At 42.2% G+C, this 16,591-nt stretch overlaps 1 protein-coding gene across 5 annotated transcripts in view; it reads left to right on the top strand.

The window, feature by feature from the left end:
• Positions 1 to 15,920, top strand: part of TSPAN9 (tetraspanin 9) — a 171,276-nt gene extending 155,356 nt beyond the window's left edge. For 4 of the 5 annotated variants that reach the window (XM_032098884.1, XM_032098883.1, XM_032098881.1 and 1 more), the window contains 6 exons: positions 5,870 to 6,061; positions 7,658 to 7,732; positions 9,866 to 9,967; positions 10,567 to 10,698; positions 10,819 to 10,902; positions 11,873 to 12,183. In XM_032098884.1, the coding sequence (XP_031954775.1) occupies positions 5,870 to 6,061; positions 7,658 to 7,732; positions 9,866 to 9,967; positions 10,567 to 10,698; positions 10,819 to 10,902; positions 11,873 to 11,944 (657 nt within the window). In that variant the 3' untranslated portion in view covers positions 11,945 to 12,183. Of the gene's footprint in view, positions 1 to 5,869; positions 6,062 to 7,657; positions 7,733 to 9,865; positions 9,968 to 10,566; positions 10,699 to 10,818; positions 10,903 to 11,872 lie in introns of all 5 variants that reach the window. The other variant, XM_032098882.1, reaches the window with a different exon arrangement.
• The last annotated feature ends 671 nt before the right edge of the window (positions 15,921 to 16,591 follow it).

Here is a 16,591-nt window from a genome sequence, read left to right as displayed (position 1 = left end):
AGGGCTTGTTATTCGAAGTGGAGTACAAACTGAGACACTTGCTTCCTTTTGTCCCTCGTGGTTGTCTCTCATTATTTGGTTTCTAAATGTCTCTGCTCTATTCCAAGTGTGTTAAGAGCTCTCCTGGTGTTTAAGCAGCACTAGAAAGTCTGATGTCAAGAACAAACCTTCCCTCCACTCTTTCTCTCACACACACCTCTTTGTATAGCTTTTCCATCACACATTCTTTGCATGGGATGGAATGACGGCAAAAGTCAACAAGAATATGGCCTCATCCCTTTTCCTCTTGGTAGTGCTTTCCTTATCAGATTCCTTTTTCTGATGCTGTTCAAATGACTTCAAGGGTAAGTCTATCAATATTACTCAATTAATAAACATTACCAGAATGTTTACCCCAGCTTGTTTGCTGCTTGGTAGTTTTGCTGGATTCTGCACACATTATCTTACTCTGAGAAGTATGAAATGTCATTAGCTGTGTAAATACTAAGAAACAACAAATGCTATTACCAATATCAAGAATTATCTAGCCCTTACTGACAGCTGTGGGCATAATGCTTGATTCTTGTAATCACCTGTGGCATAATTCATCAATTTACTTCTCAGCTGTGTGGAGCAAAATGTACTACAAATGCTTGCTAATATTCCCCTTGTTCCTATTATTGGAAACATCTGAGATGCAGGCTATTTGGTTTTCTTACTGACCTCTAGAGTTGTGAATATTTCATTGACATCCTGTCTAATAATTCCTCCCAGGCTAGATAATCCTGTGCACAATCTCCTTCTGTACAATATGTCAGTCTTGGCATACCTCTGACCATCTGTGTTGTCCTTTCCTGGGTCTTGTAAATGCTTCCTGTATCTTTTTATGGTTAAGGCAGCTAAACCTGGGTATAATGCTCTATTGTGAAAGTTTGTATTGTATTAGGTCATACTCAAAAATGCAGAATAAAATAAATGAGCCCCTTTCCTATTCTGGTGATAGCACTTGTCAGTGAAAGGCTTGATTTGGGGTTTCTTTCTCTCTGAGTTTATCTGGAGTTCTAATTTCCCTCGCAGTATTTGAGACTCTTAATGTTTCCTAGAATGCTGTATGTTTTCTGGACACAGTGATGGAGACAGGTAGATGTTGAGGCACTGAAGAGAATTCGAAATGCAGGAGAACATGTAAGGAATGTTAGTGTTCCTTTTGTTTGCTTTTGAACTTAAAATATGTGTACCATAGCTTAGATAAATTGCCCTGTAAGTAAAAGTGACTGACTTTATGATAGTGTTCTGCAGTGACATAAACACCAGGGGAAGGAGAGATTTGATGGTTGCCTAGAGGATGATGATTTCTAATCATGAGAGGGAAATGAGCCAACATTTTTTGAGAAGAAAAATCCAGTGAAATTTATTACGCTGTTGAACCATTTCTCTGGGGAAGGAATGTCAGTGCCATCACTCTCACACAATTAAATACCAAGCAGCATATATTATTTAATTATATGGTGAAAAAGGAATTAATAAGATGACTTGATATATTCTTGCTGCTTTCACGCTCCAGGATTCAGTTGTTCCTAGCAGAAAGAGGTGGATCCTGTGAGAATAAATAGTTGTCAGAGCATTTTTGTAGTTTTTGCATTGTATAAAAAGTGAGATTGGTATAAAATAAAGTGTCAGGGAAAGGGTATTTTATTGCTAGAATACTAGCCAGCTTCGGTTGGTATGGTTGTATGCAATTAAGTCCCATGTCAGTGAAATTACTTGGGATTTTTTTAAAGAAGCACGAGTGAATAAAGCATTTGTCATGGGACCTGAGGTTTAAAACATAAATTTTAGCATCAGCAGTACTGCTGTGCAGTAGAATGGCAAAGAGAAAAACAGAGAAGAAAGCACAAAAATCGAGGAGCTGTGGAGAAGTAGGAAATTTGTGTTAAAACTTTTAGTGCTATTTGGTATGGGATGCCACCTTGTGGAAGTTTTTAGGTCGTCATATCTTTTATCAAATCTCTTTCTGACTTTTTACTCTCTTAAGTCACTAGATAATCCCGCTTGCATAGATCAGCTTTTGTCTTTAATAGCTGCTCCATCACCTGATTTTTTTATGTAATCTGAACTTTCAGTGTAATTTAGGGGTGGAGAAATCTTACTTTGGGAGGTAAAAAGTATGTGAAAAGAAGTTTCCTTAGCTTTGGAGTGAGCTGTTTGGAGAGCATGATCGGTGCAGATACTGTGGTGTAATTGTGGTACTGCTCTCTTGGATGTTGTCAGAAAGCTCTGAACAGAGCTGTAATCACATTGTGCACTTTGGTGTGTTAGCTCAACCACTACAGCAGCTGGAAAGAAGCTATTCCATGACTGTCTTCAGCGGGACATTAGAGCTGCTGCAAGAAATAGCAAATGCGGATATGTCTGCATACGTGATCGCAGCTGGATCTCACTTTGTTTCGCACTGTAAAGGACTCTCCTCCCAGTGTGCTCATATGTCTGGCATTCATCTCCTTAGTGGTCTGCCTTGGGACAGCACAGGTGTGTTGCAAATCCACCAGACCTTTTTTGCAAACATTCCACATCAAGTGTCAATGCTTCTTCCCTGCTCAAGGCATCGTGGAAAGGGGAAGGTGCAGGTGAATGGTCTTCTGCCAAAAAGCAGAGTGTTTTACTGCTGAGTTTACCAAAATGCTAATGTGGCTACCACAAGCAAGTGAAGAAATAATATGCCCTGGATGGAAATGTGTGTGGAGGGTCTCCTGAACTGAGACCCTGCCAAAGGTGCATCTGTCTTTTCCTGCTCTCCAGCTGTGATTCTCCTTCTGCTCTTGGTCCTTTTTTTCTTGTCTTCATGTCCATCCCATGGAGCACGTGTCCATTTCCTGATTTCCTATACTTGAAGGTAACTCTACCTTCCCTCATATAAGCAATTAGATGCTTCCAACTTTTTCTAAATAAACACAAACATGAACTTTCTGGAGTAATTTCCTAGCCACCTTTCTCTTCTAGACCAAATCTCTGTCAAGGATTGTGCTGCAGGATTTTTTCAAATGGTAAAGAGATGCTGGTAAGGGCTTCTTTCTTCTATCTCTTTTGCTACTATCTCATAACTGGTGTTGGATTCTGAGGTGTGATTTTTTTATGGGCTGAGCTTTGTATTAATCATGTGTGCTCCTTTTTGTCCTTTACTTGTCCTTCCTAAGCCTTTTGCCCCGATCTTGCTCTTACCACCACCTTGTTTATCTGCAATGATCTGTTGTTTTTGGCCTAATGATTCCAAAATTCATTGCACTCTTTCAAAACACTTGAGCTAGGGCTCTGATTTCTGAACTTAATAGAGTATGAAAGTCCAAGGAACACGTTTGTGAATGACCTTTAAAGTGTGAATTCAGGATCTGATGGAAAGTTACACTGAACAATTTTGGTCTTTGGTAGAAACTTCTTTGGAAACATTTACAGTCTCATCCATGGAGTGTCATGAAGTCATTGATTAAAGTGCCATCAGCTAATGGCAATGGCAGCCCTGGCAGCTTAGAAATGCTATTTAATATCTTAAATGAATGTTGTGTGGTGAGAGCTGTTCCTGACCTCCTGAACCATTAAGCTCTCAGCCCCAGCAACTGCCTGCAGTTCTCATCTAACTGTGCAAACAGCTGAGCCACAAGGGTGGATTCCTGAGTGAGCTTTAGGCACCAAAACGGCAGCAATTCAAGGACAGAGTAGATGAAATTTAAAGCAGGAGCAATAGGGTGGCTGATTCCATGATCTGCAGACAGTTTAAACCTGAGGCCATGGCCACTGGGTCCTGCAGCAGAACATGATCAGGAGGCTTCTGTTTTGCATCCCCCCACAGCTCTCTACTACTCCAGGTTCACACTGACCTTGCTGACATACCATGAAAAGCAATGAGAAATCAATTCAAGATTATTAAATGGAAAGGACAGATTTGAGGGAAGAGACGAAAGTCCTCTCCTGCTACATGTGTGTATGTTTTGTACCAGTCTTTTCATAGGGATAGTAGGTGTTTGACTTCTTCCTGCTACTCACACTCCTGTTGCAGCTGTACCCAGCTCTGTTATAGGAAACAGATGTTGTGACGTATTTATCCATAGCCGGTGATGCAAAGCTCCCCAACCCACTCTGTGGAGTTACTGTGTGTTGGGTTTTGGAAGCAGAGGTGCTTCCCAGTCTCCTTACAAGAATCCTGAATATTTCCTCTGTGTTACCCAATGCGTGTGTTACTCTGCTTCCCTTGGGAATGCCTGTGAGCATCTTGCATAAGGCTTGCTCCTGGTCCCAATTCTTCACTGAACTGGTGAATCTCCCTAGATGTAAAGCAGTTTCAAAAGCTTCAAGCAAACTAGAAAGGGGGCTCAGAGGGGACAGAAGGGTCACAGGGAAAGTAAAAGAAAATAACCATGCATATGATTATAAACTATAAGCCTACCTCATAGATAAAGTGACATGATTGCAAGAAGATATTATTCTAGTTTTTCTTTCATGTTCTGTGAAGGAGCAAACCTGAAAGAAGTCAATTGTACCCTGAGCTATCAGCCCTGCTGGAAAAATCACCTTAGACAGCAGTGGGGATATTTGCCTAAAAGATTAGGTCTGTAGCTCTTCATCATGCCAGGTTAGTGCTCATCACAAGGCAGGGTTGAACCCTGGTTTAGTGGAGTTGCTGTTCTCTGATGTTCGGTTTTCCTGTTTGCGTAAAAGTGTGCAAGCTCGATGAGGTGGGTTGGGTGTGGGGAACCTGCCAGAGGCAAGAATTTTAATTCCTCTTGTTAGTCATTGCTGACAGATGAACACCAGCAGCTTTGAGATATCACTGTAATGGTTAGGTGCAGCTTTGTTTTTCCTGTGTAGTGGTCCAAGTAAATTGGGGCAAAAATACTGATTTTGAGGTAGGTGGGTTGTCCTCTGATCCCTCTGTCAGTGAAGATGATGTGAATTTCACCTCTGACCTTGGCAAAGACTTGGTGGGAAACTAACAGTACTGTGGAGTAGCTCACGGATTTAATGAAAGTACAGCTAACTCCTACTTCAGATTTCACTGCACGGTGATCACAGATCAGGTGGGAGGTTGTGTAACAGCCATTCAGAGCGAGTACGAAAGGATGGCCAGCTTAAGGCCCCTCTAGTGCAACACTTGGCCCTTGCTCTGAAGACCTGCCCTGTGACTTAGGATGGAAAACCTTATTTCCTTAACCAGACTCGATGCTGTTAAGACTGAGAAGCACGTGAAGTTAATTTTATGTAACATTAGCAGCTTTGCATTTTCTTCAGAGTAGCAGAAGTTGATCTTCCTGTAGATAATGTACCTAGAAATCTGATTTTGGTGACATTTTGTGAATGTTGGCAATCAACACTAAAGCTATGAGAACTCATACTAAAACCCAACCTGGCTACTGGGACTGGGCATTTTATGACAAGTATTTACTGAAATGATGCTTTTGATTGTAAATATCTTCAGGACTTCCTTGCCTCCCTGGGATGAGGCAATATAGGGCTGAATACTCTGAGACATTGCAGATGACTGCACAAATAAGTGCAATGGAGCATTCTTTCAAATAATATCTTTTATTTTCATAGAGAAAAATTGCATTGGGTTGCTGTTGGGAGATGAGTGGGTAGTCCTGCTTTCATGTGCTAAGTCTCTCAGAAGAGAATTCTGCCATCCAGTGGCTTTCAAATAGAATTATAAGTACAGGTGACATGACCAAGTCTAGGTAAGATTTAGATTCACTTAGTTTCAGCACCAAGCCACTGAGAGCATTACTGCAGAACACTTAGCTGAGAACTTGCTTGTGAAATTCTTTCTTTTCAGAATTTCGGGGGAAGGACACATGACATTTATTTTAACGGTGAAACCTTTCTTTTGTTTGTCTCTTTGCAGTTATGTGGCTGTGGTCTGCTGGGCGTGGGCATCTGGCTGTCAGTGTCACAAGGGAACTTCGCCACGTTTTCTCCCAGCTTTCCATCACTTTCAGCTGCCAACCTAGTAATTGCCATTGGCACAGTGATCATGGTGACCGGCTTCCTGGGCTGCCTAGGTGCTATCAAGGAAAACAAGTGCCTCCTGTTGAGCGTAAGATATCAATACTCCTTTTCACTAAAACCAGTGGCTGTTGCCTTATTGTAATTTTATTTGAATGACCAGAGCAAAATAATCTTGTGGCTCACTGTGACATCGCCCTTGACTTTCAGTCTTCTGTATGCTTGCAGTATGACATCCCACAGCTTTGGTCGCAGTGATATCAATGGTACATTAGCAAATGTATCCTTGTTACTGTGTGCCCTAATGTATTAGGTAGCAAAGCAAATTGCTATCAGTTACCTCTGGATGGTTAAGCATGAACTGTAGGATCAACTTGGATAGCTCTTCTGGAAATGTCTGTTGGAAGGGTTGACTGAGAAAATCTTAAGCACAGAGCTGCTCAAAGCCTCTCATGGCTATTTTCTACATTGCTCTTATCTATGGGCTTTGTCAGAGGATGGTTGAAACCATCTGAGCCAAAGTTAAGAAGTCAAAGTCTCTGCCAGGCCTTATCAATAAAAAAATAAATATTCTGACCCTTGACAGTCTTGGTCCAGCTCTGAAGCACAAAGGTTGGGAACTCCTCTCAGAAAACACAGTGTGGATCACTCTTCTTGCATAAACACAAGAGGTCTCATCATTGGCCTCCCTGACTAATGATGGGAGGTTATATGAGGGAATATATAATACCCCCATATAAATATCCCCCTCAAATAATGGGGAGAGGAGAACCCCCTGCAAGGAGAGAGATATTGTGGCAGGAGGTGAGAGGAGGGCTTTCAAAGCAGACAGGTTCCAATTCAGTCACAACTTATGAATCCAGATACTGGGACATTAAGGAGCATGTTTTCCTTGTGCAAAACTCTCATATATGACATTGGGGAACAGCTGGGCAGAATTCCTTAAACCACCTCAGAGAATTAAACAGGAGGGAAAATCTGCACCTAGGTTTTTGCCATCCGATGGCTTGGTTTTGTGTGTTGCACAGCTAGGAAAACATACAGAGATTAGTATTGAGGCCCATGTCATTCATCCACACTAACTGCAACACCAGCTTTTTTTTTTTTTTTTTTAAGATTTTATAGTCTTACAAGGTTCTGCAAAAGTCATTTTATACTATCATGACTGTCATGAGTTTCCAATTAAAGACCTAGCTGTGCTCCAACTGCTTCTTCCCCAGTGTCTGGGGGGGCAGGTGCCATGCCTGTCTGGAGTCTGCTAGGGCATAAAGGCATGAAAAAAAATGCCAAGTGGGCATGAAAAGTAGTGAGAAACTACCAGAACTCACACTTGGGATGCCTCTGCAGAGACAGATATTTCAGATACAGAGCTGGGAATACAAGTGCTGAGTAATATGATGACTATTCCACAGTCACATGTGGTTCAAGCCCATCTGCTAGGGAATCATTTCTGAGGCACGTCACATCAGTCTTTGCGCTAAGGGATTTAGCATCTGTCCTGTAGGCTGTGTGAGGGAGGGACTCCCAGGGCTGTGTGCTGTGACAGCAGTCAAAAGGAGCAAGACAAAAGCATGCCTGAAACCTGCAAACTGCTAGTAAGCCTATCATCTTCATAGTTTCTAGCAGCCCCAGGTTTGCTCTCTAGTTGGCAAGTGTGTATACCCTGTCTCTTTTTTCTTTATTCTAGTTTTTCATCGTTTTGCTGATAATTCTCCTGGCAGAGCTGATATTAGTCATTTTATTCTTTGTTTATATGGACAAGGTAAGCAAATATGCCATATAGATTAATTATCTTTACTAGCATGTAAACCAGGTTTAGTTTTTTGTTTGATGAAGGTATGTGGGTTCTCCTTGATCTTCACTTTGGTGAGGGTTTAACCTTGGTATTTTGGTGTCTCCTGTAAGCTGCTTCTGAAGGGGGAGGAGGAAGTGATGAGAACAAGCAGGAGAGAAATCCCCGAAATAAAGCCATGATCCAGAGCCTCCCTTTTTGTCTTGTCCTGAAATCTTAGATAGCCTTCAACATAGCTGTTTGATGTCTGCAAGAAGCTGATCATCTTGTAGTCCTGGCTTGTGAGAAGCCCTGCGTAAACCCTTGTAGCTTCTTAGGGCCAACTCTTGGAACAGGACTGGAGGAGAGAGGCATGGGATATTCACAGGCTGTTCCAAATGCCACCAGTTGTCTCACTTGACTGGGCAGTGCCAGAGAGTTTGGCATGAGTGCAAAATGGATCGAGGCAGTTTCTCATAAAGCCCATCTGTAGGAATCTGCTATCTCATAGTGACTAAGTAGGCACAACTGGCTGGCCCATCAGATACATAACACTGGAAAAGTGCCTGGGGAACTGGAGACCTCTGCTAAACACAGGGCAGGACCTTACAGTACGAATATGTCCAGACTTATTTTAAAACAGATCCTCCCAGACCTTTATCTCTTCTCAGGTTGTCATTATGATGCTGCTACTTTCAGGGAGCTGAGGTGAACTTCTGATTTTGACTGGGTTGTAAAAGAGGGATGAAACAGATCTTACAATATCATTTATGCCAGGACCATAATCCTTTCTCTGCTACCAGCTCACTGCTGTCAGAGGCAGGGTACATTCCTACCTGCATCCAGGACTCTGGGCTCAGCCTGAAATTAATACAAGAAATGGGACATCTCAGATCTCTTGTTAAGCATTCTAACTTTATCTTCTAAAGAAAGAAGAACACATTTGTGTCTTGGTTTGAGACAAGTTTAGGGGGAAACGCTCTGGAAGGAGCATCTCTGGAGAAGGCAGGTTTCAGCATTCCCTCCCCCATTGATACAAAAGGAATTTCTTGGAGGAAAGTGAAAAACACTTCATTTAACAACCAAAGTGCCCACATGGCATGAGGAAAAAAAAAAAAGAATAACTGTTGAAATATTAAACCTCCTGGTGGATTTAGAGTTCCCTCTGTAGCTGGCTTGGCCCCTCCCGAGGTCCAAGGCCGGGATGTGGTGTCTCTGCAGCCTCCCTACCGGTCCATGGCCTCCACTGATCTGGTTCTCGGATCACAGCTGGGCTGAACAGTTCCAGAAGAAGATGGAGAAATTACCGGAGGATTTCGGTGTGCCGGTGTAGGAAAATTCCTTGCCTCAGCTAACAGGCTGGCTAAGAGCAGGAAGGTGCTCCCTTGGCTCTGCAGTAGCTGGAGAACAAGGGGAGCGTATGAGTCCTTGAACACAAACACAAGCTGAGGAATTCACGTGGCTTCTCTCCCCCCTCTCCTGGACCCAGCTTAAAGCTGTGGGACCCATTTCTGGGCATACAGCAGATGATAGGGGAATACAGTATTATCATAAAATCACCCCAAGACAGTTCGAAAGTCATAAATCCTACAAGCTTGTTCCCACAAGGAGAAAAACAATAATGTCTTTTTTCAATTGATTTTGTGTTGGCTATTCACTATAGCCTGCCTGAACCCATGCAAGGATAACTCCACTAAGGTTGGGAAGCAGGGACTCTGATTTTGTGATATTAGGAAATTGAAGCAGGCCAGAGGTTACAGGCAGGAGAGGTTGCTGTGGGGTATTGCTAACAGCTATCTGTGGCAAGGTTACAGCAAGGTCAGCAGATTGATGCTCTTCATGTTCAGTTAGTTTGAGTCAGATGATGACTGTAATGATGGACTTTTAGCAGAGGTCTCCTATCTCAAGAGAATTAATCCACTATTTTGCAATCTGAGGGAGAGACTAGGCCTTGGCAGGTGCTTAAAGGCCCCAGTGATTTGTGAGAATCCTGAAGCTTTTCTACCCACGTTAAGTTTGTGGTGAGAGAAGGTAAGAGACAGATGTTCTATGTGTGTCTGTACCATTTGGTTCTTTCCTCTGAGCAGCAGTGCATTGACTTCCTCTGTCTTTTACATGGTGCAGGTCAGTGAGAGTGCAAAGAAGGATTTGAAGGAAGGTATGAAGCTATACAATTCAGAAAATAATATTGGACTGAAAAATGCGTGGAATATCATTCAAGCAGAGGTAACATATTTTCTCAACAGTAAAAAAGTAACAATTGGGTCCTCAAGGCTGCTGCAGTCTGTTAAAGTGTGGCATCCATGCCTAGTCTGAAAGATGGCTAATGCAGGTTTTGAGTTCTGATTTTGCATTCTTCAACATCCAGGGAATACTGTGAAACCCAGGATCAAAGTGTACGCTGTAAGGTGGAAGATGCTCACCTGTCTGGAATTCTCTGTGGCTATCACAGGCATAGAGATGATCTGAAAGAGCAGAGAGGCAGCAAAACCTGCCTAGGTGGCACTGCAGCTTTGGCAGGCTTTTGCTTTTAGCACTTGTGGGCTTATTACGTTATGTTTTGGTGTTTGGGCTCATGTCTCTGTGACAAGAAGACTAACATACCTTGGCTGTGGAGCCATTTATTTTCTTTAGTTTTGTTTTTTCTTTGTGTTTTTTAAGTATTTGCTTTAAGTGATCAGCAACCACAGAACACCTGAAACCTAGAAAAGTGTTGTGGTGGCCTTTTTGAAAATACAGAGTGGTTTAGTGGAAATAAAAGTTTGTGGTTGTGCGTGATTTTCAAATTGTGCTAGTTAATTTATTAATCCTTCACTTCTGCACAGATGAAATGCTGTGGTGTGAATGACTATACAGATTGGTACCCAGTGCTGGGAGAAAACATTGTTCCAGACCGATGTTGTATGGAAAACTCCCAAGACTGTGGACGGAACTCTACTGAATCACTGTGGAAAACGGTAAGGCTCACTTTGCCCAGGTCAAGTCTTAGGTAGGGGTGGGAAGGAACAAAGTAGAGAGAATGCACGTGAAAGAAAATGTGACCTTGGGGTTTCAATTTTCATCTTTCATCATTTCAGGGATGTTATGAGAAAGTTATGAGCTGGTTTGATGACAACAAGCATGTCCTCGGTTCTATTGGGATGTGCATCCTCATAATGCAGGTAATACTGGTATGATGTTTTTCAACATGGCTTTGATTTGCTGTCAGCATTCTTGACTCTGCCATGTGAAAAGTGATGCCCAACTCTTTTGAGTTGGAATATTATTTCAAAAATGTCAGATTTGTTTTATGAGTTCATTTAAGGCCATGTGCTCAGAAAGAAAGCAGGTCAGTAGTCAGTCCTGCAAAGAAGACATGCTACACTGGGGTTTTGCTTGCCTGAGTTTTGACCTCAGGGTACCTCTTTGGAGTTCCCATATTAAACCATTTGTTACGCTGTCCTTTCAGGAACTGGTTGACTTTTAATTTTGGAAGCAAATTCTAGAAATTACCAAAATGAGTCAAACCATCGCCACTGAACTGAGTAGGTCAATGTGTTTTAAAAAACAAGTGCAGAAATATCATAATAATCTGTTAAGGTTTTGGGGTCCCTGCTCCAAGGAAGTGGTCACGGCACCAAGCTTGCCAGAGTTCAAGCATTTGGGCAATGCTCTCAGGCACGTGGTGTGATTTTTGGGGTTGTCCTGTGTCTCCTGGCCAGGAGTTGGACTCGATAATCCTTGTGGGTCCCTTCCAACTCAGGATACTCTGTGATTCTATCACTGCCATACTTTTGGGGGAGAATACCTGAATCTGATATTTTTAGTCGCAGTTACCTGACCAAACAAGCACGAGTTGTTGGGTCAAAGGGAAGAGTCACTTGTATGCATTGATTCTGAAAAACTGTTGCACGTATGACAAAGAACCCTGAGAGCTTTTTTGCCTCCATCTGTGCTCAGACAGATACAACCCTGGACATCACTACGTGCCTGAACGACATACATTCAATTTTACTGCTCAGTGTTGAAGCTTGAGACATATGGCTAGTGTAGAATGACTGTTCAAACTACGGCTGGGCCATGAACACAGGTCAGCAGTGCAGTTTTGGCAGCCTTCCTGTACTAAAGCCCTTATTGTTTGTTTTCCTTCAGATTCTTGGCATGGCCTTCTCCATGACACTATTCCAGCAGATTCACAGGACTGGCAAAAAATATGATGCCTAAAGCCTCTGAAGCATTATCACATCAACCTTTCTGTCTCATCATGAAATGAACACAAGGAATGACTGCAAGGAGCATCACGCCTAGCCCTGCTAAGGGAATCCGTCCCACTGACAGATCCATTTTGTTGTTACTTGTCCAGTTATCACAACTTATTTGACTCTTTTTTTTTTTTCTGTTTCACATTTGCCATTTATTTGCCAAAGAGGGAGGAAACTCCCCAAACAAATGGATTTTCTACACGAAATCGTAGATCTGCTCTAAGAATGTTTCTTAACTTAAGAAAATGTTTTGCTCTACTAATCCATGCTATATGTGCGAAAATTTTGTGTGTTTGACTTCAAGGGAGAATTCTTCAAAGTCTTCCATTAGGTTTTCAGCCCTTATGTCCAATTTACTGGAAGACTCAGAAAAGCCACTCTAACTGAGAGTCCTGGGAATTGGAGCTGCTTTGCTTTGCAGCTTCTTGTACCTTACGGTGTATACTTTTTTATTATGATAAGGATGATGATTATTATTATGATGGATATAGCTTAGAATTTAGTTGCCTGACTTATAACTTCTTACTGTTTTTGGTTTTACACATTTATTGTACATTAATCTGGGAACTGCTGTGCGATCTCCAGAGGACATGTTTTTCAAAGCTGATAATAGGGGCGGGCAAAGACATAACTTTTCTCAAGTCCATGGGGAGGCATCATCTACCTTTATCAGGGCCTTGATGCCCTTACTGTAACAAAGGTATTTCCTTTAAAATCAGTGACTCTTTCCTCAGATGGAATGCAAAGCCTTCCCATTGGGCTAGACGATGAGCTTCCTACTTCTGCGAGGCAAAGTTCCAATGCCTTTACTCACCCAAAGCAGTGCCTGGCTGCTTTATGTCATGCTACTTCGAAAGCCAAAAGTAGTGACTAAGCAAGTTACTGCTGGCACAAAGGAGAGAGATTGCAGTCTGACCAACTGGCAGCAGACTTTGCCAATTATGTTGTCTGCTTCAAAAAGTTTGCCCAAGGCATGGCATGCTGCTGAATGTGAAGGAAGGGGATGGCAATTTGATGGCACCATTATCATGCCATGGCCTTTATTGTAGGGATTTCCTCAGGCCAAAGACAGCTGTCTCCCTGAGCTAGAAAAGGCAGTTTGATTATGGGTGCCCAGATGATGCAGGACAGGGGCAATTTCCAGAACAGCAGTCAGAGATGGTATGTATTGTCACACCTTCAGTACAGAATTGTTTTTTGCTGACGGATTGCCAAGTTCATCCACTGGGGTAGTTCACTCAATACTTATTTTTACCAACATTCCTGTTAGAAAACTTGAATGTGTATTTCTCTACTTTGAATGCTTCTTCATTGCAAGGAGCCCCCACTTACCCATTGTTACAGGTTTTTGCTGTTTTGTGAAGGAAGAAGGAAAGGCTCAGACAATGGAGGATGTTTTGATTAAACTTCAATCAGGGCTTGACTCAGCTCTGAAAGAACACTGCTTTTTGCGTGGACAGCTGTCAGAAGCGACCTTCAAAGGTTACCTCATCCAATGTCAGTCTCAAAGAGGTATTGACACATATGTGAGATGGGATTCACTATGACATTATTGGGCTGAGTTTCAGAGACTGTTGAGGATGGAGATTTTGTGCCTTTCAGAGCCACTACTCCTCTGGTAAACAAGATTCTATTAATGTCCAGTCCAAATGTTCATACTTTACGCTCTAAAAAGATGTAATTTTCATTGTACCATTCAGCCTCTTTTCCTTGTGCTGAAAGAGCTGTTGAGCCACTTTATATCTGGGAGGTTTTAGTCCCCTGTTTATCTTCCTAATAAGTCCTGCATGCATCTGTACATCTGGCAGCAACAGTGTTTTGTGTGACCTACGTGTCGCTTTTTTGAGTTCCTATGAAATTGGTGTGATGGGAAGGAGTGTGAATGTGTGGGAGATAAAGATGAATTTGGGTGTTGCAGTGAAGAAGAAGGTTACTATTCTTAGAGCACAGCCCTTGCCCATATGAGCACAATGCCCAAAGTTTCACAGGGCTCTATTTTCCCACTGAAGCAGACAAGGCCATATGGGTTCAGCTATTTCACTTGGATAGCCTTTGAAGGAGTCAGGGAAGAAGAAGAGGGAAAGCACAGAAACTGAATCCAGTTTTACTTCCATTTCTAACAAAAATTGGGACCAGGAGCATCTGAGCCTCACTGGAGATGGCTGTTCCATGTTGAAGAAGGGGCTCTGATGCCCAATGTATCTGCTGCTACATGTAAGACTGTATCCAAAGTTGCTAAGATGTGTTCCCATTTTTGCAAGAAAAGACAGGGCAGTTTTTGTCTGATGGCTCCACTGCATTCTCCCTTTGGGCAGAGGTGCTTAGCTTTCTCTAGATTTTCTGGTGCTCAAAAAGAGCCAGGTGCAGGGCTGAGTAGGAGCATCATCTCTGTCCTTTTGGGTCGCACAGTTGTACCTGCCACATCTTAAATTTTAATCTGCAGTCAGTTTTTGTACAAAAATGGTAAAATATATATTAGTGAAAGTAATAAGTAAATAAAAATTATTATGAGTAATTCAGAGATGAAATGTGTAGTTGCAAACTCAGCTACTTTGCCTTCCATCCAAACTTATTTTTCTAGAATGCTTCATTCCATTTCACGATCTAGCAGCATAGATCCTGAAATCTTTTTTTAATGACTACTTTAGGCATTTTAAGCACAGTATTAAGTGAGATAGTTACATGAGCTTCATGTATTCATCTCTATGAAGCCACCTACAGGAGAGGAGTCAAAAGCAGGACTGATTTGTGTCTCTAGCTGACTCTCTGATGTGGGAGGTGATGACAGACATCCTCAAAGAAGCAGAAAGGTAATACCACTTTCCAGGCAGCAAAAAACAGCTCTGGAAAGTGTGAGGTTGCAGCAGTCAGTTTGTCGGAGAAGGCACTAATTGTCCTGTAAATTGGTCAAAGGGAGCTTTGGCTCATGTATGTATGCACTTTTTTTTGCTTATGCTGGTGGGTGGCTGTCTGTGTGTTTTCCCCAAATGTCACTCTGATTATTTAACTATAAGTTTTTAGCATGTTTTTAAATAAAAACTGATACTGAGTCAAAGTATCTTTAATATACACAAATACTGATTTGTATAAATGTATACCTCCCTGTATCTCTAATTCATGAAAGCACAGTTCAAGTCTGTGAAAGTGCTGTTTCTCTGAGTGTTCCTTCAGACTGTAGCATACCTGCTGTCTTACTGTCCTTCATGCTCGGGAGCTGCCATAGAACTTACGCAGAGACAAAACAGGAGAACTGCCTGAAGAAGCTCTACTCAAAAGCTGATGAAGTGTAAGCAGTGAATTCTGCTCACTCCTGGTCGTACCAAGGCTGTTTGTTACAGGAAGCCCAGGTGGAAGGCGCTCAAAAAAAGTGCCCATAGCTAAGTAGCATGTAAAATGCTAAAAGACAATGACATAAATGTCTCCAAGATGACAGAAGATGCCTTGGTTATGTCATGCATTGAGTTCCTGGACTATGGCTATGTTAGGCCAACTCTCCTATCCTGTGTCCACCCGCTCCACTTCTATGCATGAAATACAAACACACAGGGAGGGTGCAAGCACAGAAGGCAGCCAGACTGATCCTCATGGTCTTTCCTGGGCGATGTATTGGTCAGGCATAGAAAAGACAAGGAGGAAAAGGGTGTTTTCCCAGCAGACGGTTCTTGGGAGCAGCATGGAATAGGCCACACATAATTCTGATGTAACTTCTTTCCATAAGTTGAGCAGCTTCATCCTGTAGCTGGCATGGGGAAACCTGGAGAAGTTTGCCTCTGGGCTAGCCATCTGTTGTGCAGTAGAGAGTAGACACTAAGAAACAACATGCCGTTCCCACCGGGTGATGTTTGCACCAGTGTTTCTTCTATGCAATACCTACTTTCGCCTTTATATAAAAGATTTTTACTAGGATGATATAAAAATAAAGGATTTTTTAAAAGGTGCCTCTTTCAGCTCATTTGTCTTCTAACCCCACCACCAAAACCAAAAAGGGACAAAAAAAAAAATTTCCAAAAGATGACTCACAGAGATCTATTCAAGCTCCACAGCAGTTGAAATCCAGAGCTCTTGAAGCTGTTTCATTTGTGAAAAGATTCATCTCCCCTGCCTCCACCCCACCTCCCCCAGTCCTCTCTCATCCTTCAAAACAATATTAAAACAGAAAAAGGTCTGAAAAATCCCCAAATAAAGGAAAAATGGTTTTGAGAGCCTTATATAGGAAAGAGATTGCAAGTGTCCCAGAGAACACAGAGTAGCTGAAGAGAGGACAAAATAGTAGAGAGCTTGATTAACATTGATTAACACTCAGATAATGATTACAGAATAGCCCTCCAAATGCCAGGAAAGTAGAAGATGGGCTAAAAGATCCCCAGATGAAACAGGAGCCAAGCAGAAGTGAACAAAGTGACAGAGAGTCCAAAAGAGATTCTGAGTGCATAAACTAGCTTCAGGGAAGGGAAGAAAGCCTGTAAGTGCTCGAGGAAACAAAATGCAGCAGTGTCAGAGGCCAAGAAAGAAAGAGATAAGGCAAAGGACCCTCCAGAGAATACAGAAGAGGTTCAGTGATAACAAGAAAGTATCAGAGCTGTTAAAGGAGCTTCAGAGTACTCGGTAG

Source organism: Corvus moneduloides, chromosome 2, assembly GCF_009650955.1.
Source record: "Corvus moneduloides isolate bCorMon1 chromosome 2, bCorMon1.pri, whole genome shotgun sequence".
NCBI lineage: Eukaryota > Metazoa > Chordata > Aves > Passeriformes > Corvidae > Corvus > Corvus moneduloides.
The sequence above is the reverse complement of the archived record's forward strand: the minus strand, read 5'-3'. Positions and strand labels throughout refer to the sequence as shown.